This window comes from Phragmites australis, chromosome 10 (genome assembly GCF_958298935.1).
Source record: "Phragmites australis chromosome 10, lpPhrAust1.1, whole genome shotgun sequence".
NCBI classification, from domain to species: domain Eukaryota; kingdom Viridiplantae; phylum Streptophyta; class Magnoliopsida; order Poales; family Poaceae; genus Phragmites; species Phragmites australis.
The window spans coordinates 33,630,401-33,650,500 of record NC_084930.1 but is presented as its reverse complement, the minus strand read 5'-3'; the positions used below and the strand labels follow the sequence as shown (position 1 = coordinate 33,650,500).

At 42.5% G+C, this 20,100-nt stretch overlaps 1 protein-coding gene across 1 annotated transcript; it reads right to left on the bottom strand.

Moving 5' to 3' along the window:
* Positions 1–5,762: 5,762 nt before the first annotated feature.
* Positions 5,763–7,332, bottom strand: LOC133931334 (AT-hook motif nuclear-localized protein 18-like). Its single transcript, XM_062378186.1, has one exon. It carries the CDS (start codon positions 7,329–7,331, stop codon positions 6,054–6,056), a length of 1,278 nt encoding a protein of 425 aa, XP_062234170.1. The 5' UTR covers position 7,332; the 3' UTR covers positions 5,763–6,053.
* Positions 7,333–20,100: the final 12,768 nt, after the last annotated feature.

Below are 20,100 nucleotides of genomic sequence, written 5' to 3'. Positions count from 1 at the left end.
ACCTTTGTTTTCCCATAATAACCTGAATCAGAGTCATCAAAAAGCTCTGTTTGATCAAGCTCCGGGTCTTTTTTTCCCCACAATTGGAGTTGAAACCATCTAGCTCCGGCTTATGTTTGGCCGAGCTCCAACTCTACTCCGAAATTGGATTGGAGTCATGCAGCTCCCGGAGCTCCTACAAAGAGCTGGGGTGCAAAAGGAAGTGCTTTATTTGGTTACAGCCCTGAACCCTGGCCCTTCAAACCCGGATGAATAGCAGAAGCTGGAAGTTTCTGCATCTGGCTGTGCTGTGCTGTGCAGCCGACCGGCCGAGAGCAGCAGAACCGGATAAGAGCACAGTTTGTTAGCGGATAATGACACCCAGGTAGGACCTTTGGCCACACCAACTTCAAGAAAGCAACAATGGACTTTAGCAAATAATTAAACAATAAGGCATGGTTAGTACTCCACATGAAAAGAGGCCATTTGGAGGAGGGCCCCAGCGGTGGTCAACATCATCATTCATCAGAGTGGTTGAGAAGGAGAGACCTGCAGGGCATGCATGCACACACAGACAGACACAACCATTCACAGAAGAGAGAGAGAGAAGTACATATCATATGCAGACAGACACAAGCAAGAAAGAATCAGCCTTGAGCCACTCCTGCCTGCACGCTGCAATCTCTCTCTCTCTCTCTCTCTCTCTCTGCAGATGGCAGCCACCTAGTTCAGTCACTAGTACACTTGCCCTTGCAGTGCAAAGTGATGCATGTCTCTCCGAGTCCTCCTAGGATGTACTAGTAATACTGCTGCTTCTCTCACTCAGCAGCTAGGCTATCTCTTCTCTGCCAACTACATACACTTTCAGCTTTGGATTTATTTTTGACATCTTTGTCCTCGTGTGCCGTGGTAGCTTCAGTCAGAGTCACAAGAGAACAATCCTGCATTCCTGCTCCCAAAATGTTCAAGAGATATCTCTTGTTTTTACAGTCTCACCTAGCGCCTCTCTCTCCTGTGAGTATAAAAAAAATATGAATCATAGTATCTATATGAATTTTAAAAAATATATTCTCATATGTATCTTTTACTATTGAAGGTGCCCTAACTTTCCGAGAGTTTATCGGTAACTATCCTATTCCTGTCCCTGTCAATTCAGACAATAAGCCAGTTCTCTGTAGAACGAGAAGATGCCACAGAACAACACAGTGTGTTAGTACTACAAGTTAAAACTATATATGCACATACACGAGGAAATTTTATTACAGACAGGATCATCAGACATTCAGACTTACTGACAAGCGACAGGTACGTGGGACTTCCACATATACTTGTAACTGAATCGTTTTCTTCAAACTCCTGTAAAATAAAATTCCTACATACGGTACCAGGCTGGCTCGACAACATTTTAGTTTCAACTTGCACACGCATATATACAACACCCATGACGTATGTATACCCTACGCAGGAGTACCGCTACTGTAGTGCTCCTAGTACAGCTACTGACACCCAAATTCTTTTTACATTTTCCTTTCAGAGATGGACAGACTAAGAGGTGTCTGACACTTGATCTGTCATCGTGCGCCAGCCAGTGCATTGTTGACCGACGGATCCACCAGAGTGGAATGCACGTACGTACGTACGTACGTATGAGCTGCATGATCTGATCGATCAAGTTTGAATACGTACGCGTACTGAAATGGACCCCAAAAAATACGTACAGTTAATATTGTCGGACAGGTGCACGTAGTACGTACGTGAATCAACCGGCCGGGTGGTGGATGCAAGAGCAGATGTCGCCGTCGGCAGTGTCAGGCAGCAGTCGCTTAATATGGCCATCCTCTTCCCGCGCCGGTCGGCCGCCCCCTTCCTCTTGCGCTCGCCGTCGCCGGGTCCAAGCTCGGCGTCGAGCATCACCATCCCGCCACCGACTTCTTCGTCCTCACTCCGCGAGCTGCGTCTTGGGTCTCCCTCTCACCCCCTGCTGCTCTCGATCTGCCCCAGGGCAAGCAAGCGCGGCTGCACACGCGAGGCGGCCATGGCGGTGCTCGCCGACGCGCTTGAGGGGCCGGGGCCGGGGCCGGGCTCCCCGCCGTTGGCCTCCCAGTCGCCCGCTCCTCCTCTCTCCTCCACCTGGAAACGGGAATCCGAGGTGGCACCGTAGAGCCAGCTGACGTGCCAACTGTTGGGGCTGCCGTGTCCTCCGCTGAGCCTGAGCAAGGAGGCGAGAAATCTGAGACCAAATCTTAATTTCCTCACACTCGACTGGCATGTACATCTTCTCTCTCTTCACTTGCATGATGATCTCTGACCGAACCGATACTGTCCAGCTAAATCGTAAGGAGTAAAATTATATTTTTTGTCTCGTGAGTTATTTGTGCTTCATGCTTCTCTCTTCTATCTAATTTCCTCATATAGTCGAGAGTATGTCTAGTGTAATTTGAACAGTTTCCTACAGCGAAAACAAATCACCGATAAAGATTACCGACTAAGAATCCCAACAAGAATTTGGCATACAAATAAATATATAGAAAATTATACTAAACCGTCCGCCACTTATTAATATAACAATCGGGAAATGTTAAACGATCTGCAAATGTTTTGGACACAATAAGTAGGTTTTGCTTCAGTCAGGTTAATTATGTCGTTGTGAAATTCCAAGGCCTTCGGTAGAGCAATCCACTTAGATAAGTGTGATTAGTATAAGTCTATAAACTGTATTATATTGTACTGATCTTGCTACTACCACTAAATTCATGAGGACTTGATTCTATGTACTTTGTGTGCTTGCCTTGTTTCTCCAAGTACAGTCCAGTGTTGTAGTAATCTTAAGACGAAGTAAAAACCGTTCTCAGTGTCATTAGATATGCATTGAGATTCATGCACTGTAGATGGGCACAACCAAAGTGCTATTGGATATGCATTGAGATTCATGCACTGCATATGGGCACAACCAAAAGGCACTCTCATATCTGCAGCACAAATGCTGGCGTGCATCCAATGACATTATACATGAGGGCTTGTGCCCTTAAGGGGAAAAAAAGCCACCTCCGTCATCTCGAGGTTTTCGACATTTTATATAGGTGATATATAGGTCATGGGATCAAAGGATTCTGAATCTTGATGAGTCACCAGATCAAATATTAGCAAATCAACTTGTGGAATCCACATAAATGCCTGCTAACCAATAGTTTGTGGAACATAATTCTGTTTATGGAGCTGGTATGGAAGGAGCGGAACATGAGGTTCATCCAGAAAAAGCGGTCTACACACTAGCCTTGCTAGCAAAGATATGATCAAAGCGGAGGCGATAGAACCTCGGGGCATCATCAATGTGAGAAACCTAGGGAACATTAGGACCCGTTTCAAATACGGAATTTCACATAATTTTACAAGAATCAATATAATGGAGACGGATTTCAATTTCGGAATTCTCCATATGAGGCCGCTCTCAGTTCTCCCATGGAGACGGATTGAAATCTCTCTCTCTCTCTCTCAAACATGTACACAACCCTGGTCCCCGAGCCCTCTCTCGCCCTAGGATTTTTTAAGGACCGTGACGAGCTCGCGACTGCCACTGTCACTGCCACCGCCGGCCAGCCTCGCCTCGCCTCGCCTCGCCTCGGATGCATGCGCACGCATGTACGCCCCGCGCCACGGCAACACGACGCAACGCGTGCAGTGGCAGCGGCAGAGCCCCCCGTCTTTTGCCGTCCCATCCCATCTCTCCCTATTTCTCTCTCTAGCTGTTGCGCGCCATACCTTCCCAACTGTTGCTGCCTCGAAAAGGCGCCAGCTGCACGTGTGCCCCTGACCACCACCACCTCCACTCTCTCTCTCTACGCCTCTCTCACATCACACACGTCACATCACTCGCCTCTCGATCTCTCGAAGACCCTAACTCTCTCTCTCTCAAGGCCGTCTCGACCCAATCCTTCTTTAGATGGCCCATACCTCACCTCTGCAATTGCATCCATGTCGTCCATGCTTGTTAATTACCCCACTGGAGATAGGCATCGGCCGCTGCTGCCAGTACTGCTCCTTGCATCAGCCTCGAACTCCGCGCTCGCAAGGTTGCCTTGCTCCCGTCGTTGCAGTAAAAGGCCGGGAAGCAAATAACCTGCAGATCAGGCCATTGTCATGCATGCATGCGGCCACCGGAATCATTTGCTCCTCCTCCTCTTTTACTGCATCCATCCATGCATGCAGTTGCTGCAATAAGTAGCATGCAGCCTCTGCAATTAACAAACTGTGTGCGTATGCAATCGCATGCACATAGAGTAGTAGTATATGTGAAGAAGGCAGGGCAGGAGCAGGCAGGCAGGCAGGCATGCACGCTGTGACCTAGTCCGAATCATGCATGCAATGCACAGTGCCTTGTGCTTCCAAAGCAGCACGCAGAGACTGCCGCAGGTGAAGGAAATGCTCGGATCGGATGCAAGTACTCAGCAGCTGATAAATTATCAGAGGCTGATTAGAGTAACATCTAATTCACCATTACTCCACTAGCCTCCTGCTGTAGTGACATTCTTTTCACTGTCATTGCATCGCACATGCATGTATACACAGGATTCAGAAGACCGTTTTCTGATAATTTCCCGGATGCTGGCCGGGAGCGGGTGATCAATCTGGCTTCCAGGTGCATATAGTGGTAACAGTATACCGGGAGACCACTAATCACTGAAAGTCCCAAATTCGTGTTCTTTTGGGGGGTTTTCAAAGAAAATTTGGAATTTAGACTTGAAAGCCGGTCAAATACAGAGAATAGATTATTTCCAACAATACAAGCATACAAGAGTAGATCTATTATTAATTTGCTAATCAACGAATTCACTTTTGACAAAAAAGGACATTGCTAACTAGTAAACGATCATCACATCCTTATCTAGAACACTCACTAAAGAATTGCTGTGAGATTTTCAAAATTTGTAGAAATAGTTGAGCTAGTTCAAAGCTTGTTGCCATGTTTTCAAAAAATATTGAAGCATGTTTCAGAAATTGTTGAAAAAATTCCGAATTATTGTCGAATTAAGTTTAAAAAATTATTCCTATTTTAGAAAAAAAAACTATGAACTAGGTTTCAAAAATTGTTGCTCGGTTTTCGGAAACAACGGGAGGGATAATTATCTAGTGAAGGTTCACCAGATAAAAATTGGCCAGTTCATATCCTTAGTTACTTATACTTACTGCCAGTGGCATTTGGAACCATATATGCGTATGTACTATCCATATATACAAGCAAGTACAGCAAAAACAGCTTGCAATGCAAACGAATGCCTTCTTGGTAGAATCATATACCACACGCTATAACTAATTATTTTACCTCAGTAATTTAATTAATCCGCACACCCAGCTAATCCTGGGTTAAGTATCAGATTGGAACCCACAGCTGGCTCAGCTCAGATACAAGCTCTTGAGGTCGACTTGTGAACCTACTCCGATCGATCCGGCTGACACATGAGACAACATAAAATATAGCAGGTGTTGTAGCGTGTGTCACATATGGTGAAGTGGTTGTGCGCTACGGCCAGGTCCCGCCAGAACAACCAAACCGGGAGGGAACAGAGGCGCCGGCCGGAGCGAGGTCGTCCCGTTCGTTGGTGAAGTGGTTGCTCATGTGATCGTCCCTTCCCTTTGACACATCTGTAACGCACGGCCGGTATGAAATGAACAAAGCCCAAGAGAAACAACGACAAACTCGCACATCATTCTCCATAAAATACGCAGCTAACTAGCTTCCACTTGATTTTGTACAAAATTAAGCTCTCGATTCAGACAAAGAGAAAGACTGACAGAGACAGATTCAATAATTATAAAATTAAAAGCTTGTTGATTACTTCTACTGCTGCTACTACTAATCTCCTCTCCTACAAATGCATGAATTGCTTATGTGAAAAATGACAGTAAATTAACCGCGGATTAACAGTACCAAGGCTGATCCATTACACCACTAAGGGAGCAGTACAAGAAGAGGGTAATTAGCAGCGGCGGAGAGAGAGTAATCAACTCTTGGCTTCGATCGATTCTACCATGCTGCATGGCGATGGCGCTCGTTTGCTCCCTTCCATGCCCATTGATCAGTACGGTGCCACGCGTCCGGCGCTGCCGCTGGGGCCGGCCCACCCGTAGGCGTCGCCGGGAAGCTGGAGGCCGTTCATGAGGTTGTGAGGGAGCTGGTCGGCGAGAGACGGCTGCTGGAGAGGATGTGCGGCCAATGGCAGCGGCGGCGGCGGAGAGGAGGAAGACTGCCCGGCCAGGCCCTGCGGCGGCTCGTCGTCGTCGAGAGGGAGGCGCTCGTACGCGGCGTTGCCGAAGCAGGCGGCAACGATGACGACAGGCCCGGAGGCAACGAGCGCGCCGGCGACCGTTCCGCCGACGATCTCGGCCTGGCCGCCGGAAAGGTAGACCGTGAGACCGGTGGCGGACTGAGGGGCAGGCGGCGGGAGGAAGGATCCGCAGAGCGAGAGGATCTCGAAGCGCCCGGCGAGGTTGACGACGGCGCCGGGCCCTGCTCCGGGCTGCCGGATGGAGACGCTGGCGACGGCGCCGGCGCCGCTGAGCACGCAGACGCCGACCTGGCGCCTGCGAGCGAACCCCGCCACGCTGTCGACGACGTCGCAGCCCGCGGCGACCTCCAGGACGTGCGCGCGCAGCGCGCTCGCGCTGTCCCGCGTGATGATCACCGGCGGCTTTGGCTTGTTCTTGGACCCCGCCGGGCGGCCCCTTGGCCGACGCATCACCAACGGAGGCTGCTCCTCGCCCGCCGCCTGCTGCTGCGCCCCCGCCCCCACATGCTGCTCCGAGCCTCCGCCCTCGCCGCTGCCGTTGCTCCCCGCGCTGTTGATGGTGTTGCTGTCGTCAACGAGCTCATGCTTCGCGGGCACACCTCCTCCGCCCATCAGCTGCTGATGCTGCTCCTGGAAATGCTGGAACGCCGGGTGCTGGCCCGGGAAGTGGCCGAACGGGTGGAACGGCGCCGGCGGCGCGAAGTGGTGCCCTCCGCCGTGCGCTGCCGCCGCGATGGGATCCATCAGCCACGCGACCTCCAATCCCCACGAGTTCTTGGCCGCCGCCGAGCAAGTGTTCGACCGGTGCGTCGCGGCGAGAGGTGGTGGTCTGGTGCTCTCGGGCCGACGACGCGCGGGGGGAAGGGTTAAGACAAACGCGTAGATTGGTGGCGGGGGCGGGAGCGGGGCCCACGTGGTTTCCGGGAGGTTGGCTGCTGCTGCTGCTGGCCACGTCTCTCGCTGACATGTCTGATTGCGCCCGGGAGTGCTCCTGTTGACCCTCGGGGCCGCACAGCCAGCCACCTCTCCTGCGTCGGCGTTAACCGGTCGTGTCGTTATTGTAAACATTTGTTTCTATCGAGAGAAGACATATATTAATTCATTCAAATTATTTTTTACATGACACCGTAATACCAAAATAGAGCATTAAGAGATAGATAAATTTTGGAAGGCTTTGCTATCTCTCAAGTTAACCTTAGAGAGAGACACGTCGATTCGGTGAAGATTAGCGAAGGTAGAGTGATTTATACGATGCTCGTTGTAAGCGTTTGTTTTCATCGTGAAGATAGTCTACAATCAATTTATGGATCGTCTATCTAAAGTTAATTGTCCATCAAACTATTCTTTGCCAAACGGAGCACTAAGCGATACAAGTTTCGGAATGCTTAACTGCATTGGAAGTTGACCTTGGAGAGGGATGCACGAGCTTAATAAGTGGAGATTGAGCGACAATATTCGTTGTAAACATTTGTTTCTATCTAGAAAAGACATATTAACTAACCCAAGTTGTTCTTTGCATGGTGCCACATTACCAAAATAGAGCGCTAAGAGATAGATTTTGTTGTTTCTGAAGTTCACCTTAGAGATAGACATGCTGGTCGAACCAGTGGAGATCAGCGAATAGAGTGATGACATAATATCCCTTATAAATGTTTGTTTCCATCTTGAAGATAGTCTACTATCAATTCAGGAATAATCTATCTAGAGTTATTTGTCCACCAAACTATTCTTTGCCAAATGGAGCGCTAAGCGATACAAGTTTCGGAATGCTTAACTACCTCTAGAGAGGTAGGCTGCATTGGAAGTTGACCTTGAAGATAGATGCACGGGCTTAATATGTGGAGATAGAGCGACAATATTCGTTGTAAATATTTGTTTCTATCTAGAAAAGACATATATTAACTAACCCAAGTTGTTCTTTGCATGGTGCCGCACTACCACAATAGAGCGCTAAGAGATAGATGAGTTTCGAAATGCTTTGTTCTCTTAAGTTGACCTTAGAGATAGACATGCAGATCGAATCAGTGGAGATCAATGAATATAGAGTGATGATATTATGCCTGTTATAAACGTCTATTTCCATCTTGAAGATAGTCTACTATCAATTCATGGATCGTCTATCTAGAGTTAATTGTCCACCAAACTGTTCTTTGCCAAACAGAGCGCTAAGCGATACAAGTTTCGGAATGCTTAACTGCGTCAAAAGAGGTAGGCTGCATTGGAAGTTGACCTTGTAGATGGATGCAAGGGCTTAATATGTGAAGATAGAGCGACAATATTCATTGTAAACATTTGTTTCTATCTAGAGAAGACATATATTAACTAACCCAAGTTGTTCTTTGCATGGTGCCACAATACCACAATAGAGTGCTAAGAGATAGAGAGTTTCGAAATGCTTTGTTGTCCCTGAAGTAGACCTTAGAGATAGACATGCAGGTCGAATCAGTGGAGATCAGCGAATGTAGAGTGACGATATGATGCCCGTTATAAACGTTTGTTTCCATCTTGAAGATAGTCTACTATCAATTTGTGGATCATCTATCTAGAGTTAATTGTCCACCAAACTGTTCTTTGCCAAACAGAGCACTAAGCGATACAAGTTTTGGAATGCTTAACTGCCTCTAGAGAAGCAGACTGCTTTGGAAGTTGACCTTGGAGATGGATGCACGGGCTTAATATGTGGAGATAGAGCGACAATATTCATTGTAAACATTTGTTTCTATTTATAAAAGACATATATTAACTCACCCAAATTGTTCTTTGCATGACATTGTAATACCAAAATAGAGCGTTAAGAGATAAAATAAGTTTTGTAAGGCTTTGCTATCTCTGAAGTTAACCCTAGAGATAGACACGCATGTCCAATCAGTAGAGATCAACAAAGGTAGAGTGATGATATGATGCCTGTTGTAAACGTTTGTTTCCATCTTGAAGATAGTCTAATATCAATTCATGGATCGTCTATCTAGAGTAAATTGCCCACCAAACTGTTCTTTGCCAAATGGATCGCTAAGTGATACAAGTTTCGAAATGCTTAACTGCCTCTAAAGAGGCAGGTTGCGTTGGAAGTTGACCTTGGAGATGGATGCACGGGCTTAATATGTGGAGATAGAGCGACAATATTCGTTGTAAACATTTATTTCTATCTATAAAATACATATATTAACTCACCCAAATTGTTCATTGCACGACACTGTAATACCAAAATAGAGCATTAAGAGATAAGATAAGTTTTGTAAGGCTTTGCTTTCTCTAAAGTTAACCTTAGAGATAGACACACACGCCCAATCAATTTAGATCAACGAAGGTAGAGTGATGATATGATGCCCGTTGTGAATGTTTGTTTCAATCTTGAAGATAGTCTACTATCAATCCATGTATCGTCTATCTAGAGTTAATTGTCCACCAAACTATTCTTTGCCAAACGGAGCGCTAAGTGATACAAGTTTTGGAATGCTTAACGTTGCATTTGAAGCTAACCTTGGAGATGGATACATGGGCTTAATATGTGGAGATAGAGCGATAATATTCGTTGTAAACATTTATTTCTATCTAGAAAAGACATATATTAACTAATCTAAAATGATCTTTGCATGGTGCCGCAATAACAAAATAGAGCGCTAAGAGATAGATGAGTTTTGGAATGCTTTGTTGTCTCTAAAGTTGACCTTAGAGATAGACACACAGGTCGAATCAGTGGAGATCAATGAATGCAGAGTGATGATATGATGCCCATTGTAAATATTTATTTCCATCTTGAAGATAGTCCACTATCAATTCATGGATAGTGTATCTAGAGTTAATTGTCCATCAAACTATTCTTTGCCAAACGGAGCGCTAAACAATACAGTTTCGAAATGCTTAACTGCCTCTAGAGAGGCAGGCTGCATTGGAAGTTGACCTTGGAGATGGATGCATGTGCCTAATGTGTGGAGATAGAGCGACAATATTCGTTGTAAATATTTGTTTCTATCTAGAAAATACATATATTAACTAACCTAAGTTGGTCTTTTCATGGTGCCGCAATACCACAATAGAGCGCTAAGAGATAGATGAGTTTTGAAATGCTTTGTTGTCTTTGAAGTTAAACTTAGAGATAGACACGCAGGTCAAATCAATGAAGATCAGCGAATGTAGAGTGATGATATGGTGCACGTTATAAACATTTGTTTCCATCTAGGAAAGGTAGCACGGAAAATGCCCTGGTCTGCACGCCCCCTGATGGAAACAAAATCTTGAAGATAGTCTACTATCGATTTATAGATCGTCTATCTAGAGGAACATTTACTTTAGAGATGACTCATGTGAATCTCAATCTTTCCAGATGCTATACTCCAAAATTGCCACATGTTGAACCCTGGCCCGCTCAAGAGAAGATGCATGATTTACATCATTTGTTGACCTTTTTATATTCACTACGTAAGAAACCAGCAAAGGAGATACCATATTAGTAACAACTGCTCAATATGCGTCACTAATGTTCTATTAGTAACGGGTCCAATAAGGATGCGTCACTAATGTGTCTTCTGATCGGGACTAGATATAGACCCATCACTAATGAGTGGTCATTAGTGACGGGTTGTAACATGACCCGTCACTGATGATAATAGTGACGGGTCAATTTATGACCCGTCACTAATAACTAGGTCATCAGATCAAAAGTTTAACCTATCGGATGGTCCGGTGATAATAGAATGAACACCGGACAATGAATAGTGCAAAGAAGCAGAATGAAGTTCAACACAATTGATAGTTCGGTGATGAAGTGATGTGCACCAGATACATACACCGAAGCAATTTACACAGAGAAGAAGGAAATGCTCGGATAGCTCAGGATAACTCACCGAATAGTCCAGTGATGGAGATAAAGTATACATCGGAGTATCCAGTGTTCACAGAAGGCTTGGGTGGGGTACTACTGTTCTCACCGGATCATCCCGTGTTAACAGCTTTTTAGAGCCGTTTGGTTAACGGCTATTGCGTGAGTTTGAGGCTATAAATACCTACCCACTAGGTCATTTAAAGGTGCTGGAGTCCAAAGAAGTTCATGTACACATGGGAAGACATCCAAGCCACCAAATTGCTCAAAGTGATCATTCAAGGCGATTAAGCATACCATTAGAGAGTGATTAGTACTTATAGGCTTAGAGAGAGTGTTGCTAGGTAATTGCTGCCTAGTGAGTAGATCAAGGAGTGATACAACCTTGTACCAATTGGTACACCGGTATCTTAGAGTCTTGGTGACTCACCTGCAAGCTTATTGACCCTCCGACTTGGTATGGAGCGGTGGCAAGGCGATTGTGCAGGGACGCAGAGATCCTTGCCTTGGTTGCTCAAGCTTCGAAGTGATCACGATGGCAAAAACTCGGAAGAGAAGTGGTGAGATATTATCTTGGTGGCTCATCCAAGTGGAGAGGCCTTGTCTTTGTGACTTGGTGGCTTAAGAGTTATGATCTGGTGTTGACTGGGAGCATATCTTTTTGTGGAGCTCCAACGTGGACTAGGGGTGACATTCATACCATCGTTACCATGAGAAAAAATCCCTTGCACCGAGTTTGCTCTCTCTACCTTATTTACGTTTCCGCATTTACATTTTTGCAATTTGCCTTCTTAGATAGATTGCAAGTGCTTTGATCGGTAGAGTAGGCACACTAGATAAACCTAGAGCATATTTAGATAGGAATTGATATAAATTTATCTTGTGTTATTTTTGGAGCCAAAATAGTTCTAAGTGTCCTAATCCCCCCCCTCCCCACTCTTAGGACGTTACCGATCCCTTCACACAGCTCTTGCCTCCTCTTATATAGAGCACGCTATTGAGCATTTAATCATATTAAAGCCCATTATAACTCTAAACCCTAATAGATCTTTAATCACAATAAATCTCATTCACAGATCCAATCCGCATATGTGATCGCTTCTAGGGCAAATCACCAACAATCTCTCATTTGCACTAGAGTCGATTCATGCAAGTTTTAAATACCATCCCCTCAAATGTGAGCATTTAGGTTCTTGTGTAAATGGCCACAACTCGGAAACCCCTTTCCGAATTGCAAGTCAATAGTGGTACCAAGTAGGACATGATGACTCCTAAATACACATAAAATATCGGCTGAACCTTGATATACTCATGCACCAATCCCTTTACCACACGATATCAGTCAAGCTTAAGGTGAGATTTGTGTCACCCTTATGATAGCCTGCCATTCACTCGATCAAATAGTGAATTCATCGTGATTAACTCTTTAATCGTATTGGCATGGGCATGCGCTTTCTCAATCTAACTACCTCGAGGGGCCCAGATATATCTCTCTTATTATTTAGGAGGGAAAATTCTATCTTGATTGCTCACATCCCATGATATGTTTTATAACATACTTGAAAACAACCTTTATAACTACCCAGTTACGAAGTAGTGTTTATAAGCCCCTAAGTGTGTTCCTACACATTCTAGAATCAATGACGATATCAGGTCAAAGGATTCTGCAGGTACACCATTCAAGATAACAACTGATGGTATATTATAAATAACAATACCAACAGTATCTCAAGGTGGGTCTATCCAACACTATGTTCTCTAACGTATGTCCATATTACTGATTTGATATCTCTATATCTATGATCCAGGAAACATAATCATCAATCAGTTAATGTACTAATCTATAAATCATTATTATCCCACATAATGATATGAGATTAGGGATCATTTAGAATAACATCATAATAAAACAATGAGTTTTATAAATCATTCACATACTTGCTAATCAATGTAAATGATAATTATTCAAGGAACCAGATAAACAATTATCTAAAAGCATATTAACATAGACATAACATATTCTCTCACATGACTAGGTTCAAACACGCAAGTATCTAATACTCATAGAGCTTCAGTGTGCCTCATGCTTAGGCTGTGAGGGAGGCTTCATCAACGGATCAGCAATATTTGAATTCGTGTGCATCTTGTATATCTTTACATCACCTCTATCAATGATCTCTCGAATACAGTTATAGCGTCACAGTATGTGCTTAGGCTTCTGATGCGATCTATATTCTTTGGCTTACGTAATGACTCTACTATTATCATAATAGAGATCCATTGAACTAGAAGCACTAGGCATCACACCTAACTTAGAAACAAACTTTTTAATCTAAATGACCTCCTTTGCAGCTTCAAAAGCCATCGTGAAATCGGCCACCATTTCTTTCTTGGAACTCTTCTAACTCATTGCTCCTTCATTGAGCAATTCCAAGTCATAGCAATTTCTACTTTACTATCATTTGGATTCAGTAGTTTTCACTTCAATAATCCTCATTTTTCTTCAGTAATTTTTATCTTTCTACAGTAGTTTCAAGTCATAGCAATTTTTACTAACTTTGATATTCAGTAGTCCATCACTAAACTTCTTCTTTTTTTTAGTATTTTCTCTTTTGTTTGGTAGTTCGAAGCCATAGCAAATTACTAAGATTCAGTATTTATATGACCTGGATTTAGTAGTTTCTTCTGTTTTGCTTCAATATTTTCTTTTCCCTCGATATTATTCTCATTTTCTTTATTAGTATTTTTCTTTTCCTTCAGTAGTTCTTTCATTTTTACTTTAGTATTTTTTTTCTTTTCCTTTAGTATTTTCTCTTTTTTCCTTTAGTATTTTTCTTTCCTTCGGTATTTCCTCCATATTCTCTTTTGTATGTTTCTTTCCTTCTGTATTTCCCAGTTTCTGCTTTAGTATTTTTCTCTTTTCTTCAGTATTTTCTTTATTTTTTTGCTTCAATATTTTCTTTTACTTCATAATTCTTTCTTGATTGTTTCGATATTTTACTCTTCTTCAGTAGTTCATTCTTTCACGTGTCACTGGTCGTCAGTAATTTTAAGTCATAGTAAATTTTAACACTTTTAATTTATAATAAAATTGTGTCAATACTTCATACTTTACTGGTTCAGTAATTCATCCATTCAGGGTTCAATAGTTCCGAGGTATAGCAAACTTCAGCACTAAAATTGTATAAGTAAATCTTCGGTAGTTGAGGTAATAATTGATGCAACCATCAGTAGCCATGCCTTCGTCTTCCTGCCCGATGCATTCTCTCCATCTTCTCTCACACCAATGTCCTCCAGTGCTAGCCGCTAGCGATGAGCTCGCCGCTGCTAGCCATGAGAGGTGCATGATTTTGCAACTCAGTTTTCAGATGTGTGGTGGCGGAGCCACAAAAGGACGCCATGAATAGACCTGCAACTCGATTTCACATAGGGACTGCAGCAGAAGCAAACATGAGCATTCCTAGGGCCACAAGCAGGCACGGGCAGAGCGCGTGGTCGCGCGCTGACGCTCGTGGGCAGGAGGCAGCCTCGCACAGGTGGGTGGCGCGACCAACAGGGGAGCATCAGGGAATGAAGGAGAGGTCTGGGATGCTGCATCTGGTGGGACGCTTAGGAGGTGAAGGAAATTTTATAAGATCTGATTTTTTAAAAAGCTCGTTCTTCTCGTATGACACGTATTATCTGTTCTCTCTTATACACGTGCTAGCCGTCGGATCAGGAGAGAAACGGCGTGGATCAGGATCTCGCGAGGATCTTTCGTAAGGATCTTATAAAATTTTCTTTCCTTAGGAGGTGTGCTACTGATCTGTGAAATGGATCGGGGAGGTGCGGTGTGTCGCGAACCGGGAAGATGAGCAGTCAGAGCCGAAAAAACTGGGCACAGGGTCGATTGTGGTCGAGGGAGAGGCATGTGGGGCTTGGATGGTGGGTTCTGTTGTCATTCATCAATTAAATAGTGTTGTCGTGTATGTATATATATGTATATGTCAGATGTATTTGTTCTAAAGTATCCTTTAGAACAGCTATATTCAGTTGTCCCGGACATTGCCATATTTGTGAAAACAAACTATTTTGGAATTAGGTCTTTAATCAATTAATTGCATAGACTGATTCATAATATTATGAAATTGTCTATGATAACCCTTTGTTCCCATGAGGACAGATGGGGAAAAATTACTTGAGAATAGAACATGCATGACGTACATCATCACTGTGAAACTTGAGCCATAATATTGTTGTTCGTTAAGCACACATTAACAATATGATTGCATTACATATACATATATATATATATATATATATATATATATATATATATTTCTTGAATTAGTTGCCTCAGATCAGCATCTGCTCAAGAGTAACTATTGTAGTTGTCATTCTTCTCCGATCAAAAATACAAAATTAGACAATATATATAAGCGTATTTATCGAAATAGACATCATGTTATCGTATTTACAAATTTAGCATCCGTATTCGGCGCATCATTTACCGAAAATAGATTTTCGTTACATCGTACGCCCAAAAACCCATATTCGACATACCGTGTGGCGAATACGGCACTGTAACCCGTATTTAGCATATCGTATGCCGAATATCAACCGTATTCGCCACATGGTGTGCCGAATACATGCTACAATACCGTATTTGCCACACGGTGTGACAAATATGACCGTTAGTGACCGCACGGCAGGCAAATGCCATATTCGGCACACCGTGTGCCAAATATGGCACTGTAGCCTGTATTCGGTACACACGGTTGATATTCGACACATATTGTGTCGAATATAGGCTACGGTGTTATATTCGTCACACGGTGTGCCGAATATGACCGGGTCCGCGGTTTTTCGACGTACGGTATACCGAAATTTAATTTTCGATAATGTGTCGAATGCGAATGCTAAAATTATAAATACGGAAACATGTTATCTATTTCAGCAAATACACTCATTTATATTGTCTAATTTTGAATTTTGTCCATCTTTTCCGTGGGGATCCTTTGTGGCAGTTGCCCCATAGATCCTTAGTCACCATTTTGGCATATTGTGATATATTTCCAGTTTGCTTGACTTTTTATCTTTAGATCTGATCTTTTCTTAACTATTTAGTTTATTGGAGAATGATGTTAAGGGTGAAAAAATGCCCTATATATCGGATTACTATGCTCCACCACATTGACCATATTGCAAACATATAAAGCATGAAAGGTCTTATTCGTAGGGCATGAGAGGGAAGTTTTCCAATGTTTCGACTGTTTGCATTGGCCGTGGAAGAGGGAGGGGACTAGTAGTATCCCTCTATTCTATGTGTTACAATACTTTCTATTCGTACACACAATTTATTGTGATATTCACTAGAAAAAAGGCCGTTGCATTTGAAGCTGAGGTGGTACTCTGTCCTACAAGGATGGCTGCAGTGAAGCACTGGAGGTACTTTGCTTTGAGAAACTAACAAATTTGGATACAGTTCCTTCTGATCTTCTGAATTCCGAGATCCGTACAGCCAAGTGCAGCACGATGGATGGTATGGATCACCCGTGGAATTCCACTCCGTAGAAATAGCTTACGATCTGAATCGTCCGCTGCTGACGTACGTATCTCTGCGGAGCTCACGTACGTATATGTTCACGTGCATGCGTTGATATGCGCCACAGATCACAATCAGGAGCCAAAATCTAGCATTGGACCACCTTGTTATATATATATATATATATATATATATATATATATATATATATATATATATATATATATATATATATATATATATATATATATATATATATATATATATATATATATATATATATATTTTTCCTCGTACCTTTCCTTTTCAGATAACATAAGCTCATCTGCATATGGGCTGACATGGCTAGCTTCATCCACAGCAAAATTTAACTGCGCTCTGCTCAACAGTTCTCGCATCAAAGCTGGAAGAGTCGATCGGCTCATGGTTTAATGGTTAGAGTGCAACTAATATGTATGATGCAGCCATTGTCCAGGAGAAGTGGAGAACTAGCTCGATCTGATGAGCAGGATTCAGCGAAAATAGTCTTATTAGATTATGATTGTGATTTTAATGTTTAATGATAATATAAGTTACTGTGACTAACATGTTTATTAAGAATATATGTTAGTAGATCATATGAATGTAATATATCAAGAAGTCATCGTAGTCGAGATAAAATTTGATTGAATTAGAGAAGTCTTAAGAGAATTAACCTCATCGGAAGATCTAGTGTAGAAAAGTTTACACTCACCATAGCATTATGTACAGATGTTGATAGCCTCACCAGATATTCCGGTGCTCTATATGTTAAACTCATCGGAATATTTCTGATAAAGGGAGAGAAGGTTGAGGACCTTACCGGATAGTCTGGTAATCTGCACAGGGCAACACCGGAGTATTTCTTGTAGAGGAGAATGCAGGTGCAAAGACTGAAGATCAACCTACCGGAAGGTCCGGTGCTTTATTTATGGTCACCGGATTATAGCAACAGAGCATTTATTGCAGAGAAGAATGCAAGTGCAAAAATTGAAGATTAACCCACCGGAAGGTCCGGTGCTTGGTTCATGCTTACCGGATTATAGTACCGGAACATTTTTTATAGAGATGACTATGAATATTGAAGAATGAAGAACAATCCACCGAAAGTTTCGGTGCTCTGAAGATCAATGCACCAAAGTATTTTACCAAGAGAAGAAGTGGTGCGGTCTGGCTCAAGATAACTTACTGGAAGGTCCGATGATGGATTTGAAGGCACATCATGTCTTTGTTAAGGATTCATCCAAAGGATTCATGTCGCTATTCCCGGATCTAGGGGGACGGAATGTCCGGTTTCCACAGCTAGTTGGCGGATTTGAGTTTATAAATACCCCTCCACTCAGTCATTCGATGTGAGATATGCTGCTAGAGTCTAGAGGAAGCTCATACACACTTGAGAAGACATATAAGCCACCAAATTGTTTAAAGTGGTCATACAAGGCGATTAAATACAATATTAGATAGTGTTTAGTACTTATAAGCCTAGAGTGAGTTGTAGCTAAGTGTTGCAGCTTGAAGAAGAGACCAAAGAGTGATCCTAACTTGTATCGAGTGGTATGTCGGTGCCTTGAAGTCTTGGTAACTCGCCAACATCTTGGGCATTGGTGGCTCAAGCTTGTTGACCCTTCGACTTGGTTTAGAGTGATGGTAAGACACGTGTATGGGGACACGGAAACCCTTGCCTTGGTGGCTCAAGCTCCAAAGTGATCACGGCGGCAAGAGACTAGAAGAGAGGCTTGTGATGAGGTCTTGCCTTGGTGGCTTAGTTGCCGAATTTGTCTCTCTACCTTATTTACGTTTCCACATTTACATACTTGCAATTACCTTGTTAGAGTAGGTTGTAGTCCTCTTAAGCGGTAGAGTAGACACACTAGATAAATTTAGAGCACATTTGGATAGAAATTGAGATAGGTTTATCTTGTGAAGTTTTTAGAGCCGAATAGTTTCTAAGTATCCTAATTCACCCTCTTTTAGAATGTTATCGTTCATCACAATTAGTATCAGAGCCTCGTACTCTTGATAGGCTTAACATCTTAGAGTTGTGATGTCTGAGGTTAGGATGGATACCCATAGTACTCCACTTTTTGATGACATAAACTTTCCCTATTAGAAAATTCTAATGTTTTGTTATTTACGAGTCAAAGGTCTAGTTGTTTGGAGAGTCAACGAGGAATGGATGAGATCTCGCATCACCAATAAATAGAGACAATTAGATGCATTAGCGAAGAGTATCATTTTATCATCTTTAAATGTTGATACATTTAATCGTGTTTATTCTTTCACCAATACACATGATATTTGGACTAATCTCATTGAAATATATAAAGGCACAAAGGATATGCGCAATGAGAAATATCATGTACTTGTGACTAAGCTCAATGGTATCAAGTAATTACTCCACGAAAGTGCTAATGACATGTACTTACGTTTGAATATTTTTGTTAATGAGATCAATAGATTAGGTTTGATGTCAATTTAAGATGGTCAAATGGTGAGAATAATACTTCAAACTCTTCTTCCAAAGTATAAGTTGATAGTCACCATCATTTACGATAACAATGACATCAAAAAGATGACTCCAAGTCAAGTGCTTGGCAAGATCACCGCTCATGAGATGATAATAAACATGGGGGTTGAAGCTTCCACCTCATCCTACACCAAGAACTTTGCTCTTACAAGCAAGCAAGCTTATTTTCAACGCATAAAAGTAAGGATGAGAAGACAAGAGCAAGAGTCAAGCCCAAGCGAAGATGATGGTGATCAAGATTAAGAGAGCGATGAAGAGGATGATCAAAGCACATCAAGTAATAAAAAAATTGATCCTAAGATGGACAAGCTCTTCTCAAAGATAGATAAAATATGAAGAGTATCAATGCTAAGATTAATCATCCTATCTCTATTGAAGATTTGGTTAATATAATTGATCATATCAAGAAGGAGAAGAAGACCAAGAATAAGAGAAAGATAAGGGGAAGAGCTAAAATATTTGCAAATATGGGAAGATGGGTGGGTGAAGATGAAGATTTAAGCTCAAGTGATGAGAGCTTCACCTCCCACTCCTCTAAGAGAAGCTCTTCCTTAAGGTCATCATCACGTAAGTCGACACGTAAGCCATCTCACAAGTATCTTATGGCCAAATGTATGGATAGCGATGTAAGTGATGATGAATCTGATGAGAATTCTTCCTCCTATGATGAACTCTTTCATTTGATCAATAAGCAACAAAGGATATTTAAGAAACAATCAAAAGAGCTTAAGAAATTCAGTGCACTTAATGATATTCATGCTACATTTATTTATAATTTTGAACAAGTATTGAGCAAATTTAATTTACTAAACAATGAGCATGATGAGCTTAAGGCTAAATTTGAGTGCATTGAATCTCAATCTAAAGCTCCTTTAGAGCAATCTATCTCTCTATTTAATTTTAATTCTAAGGTAGATACTTTTATTTCTTGCAATAATTTAATTGATTT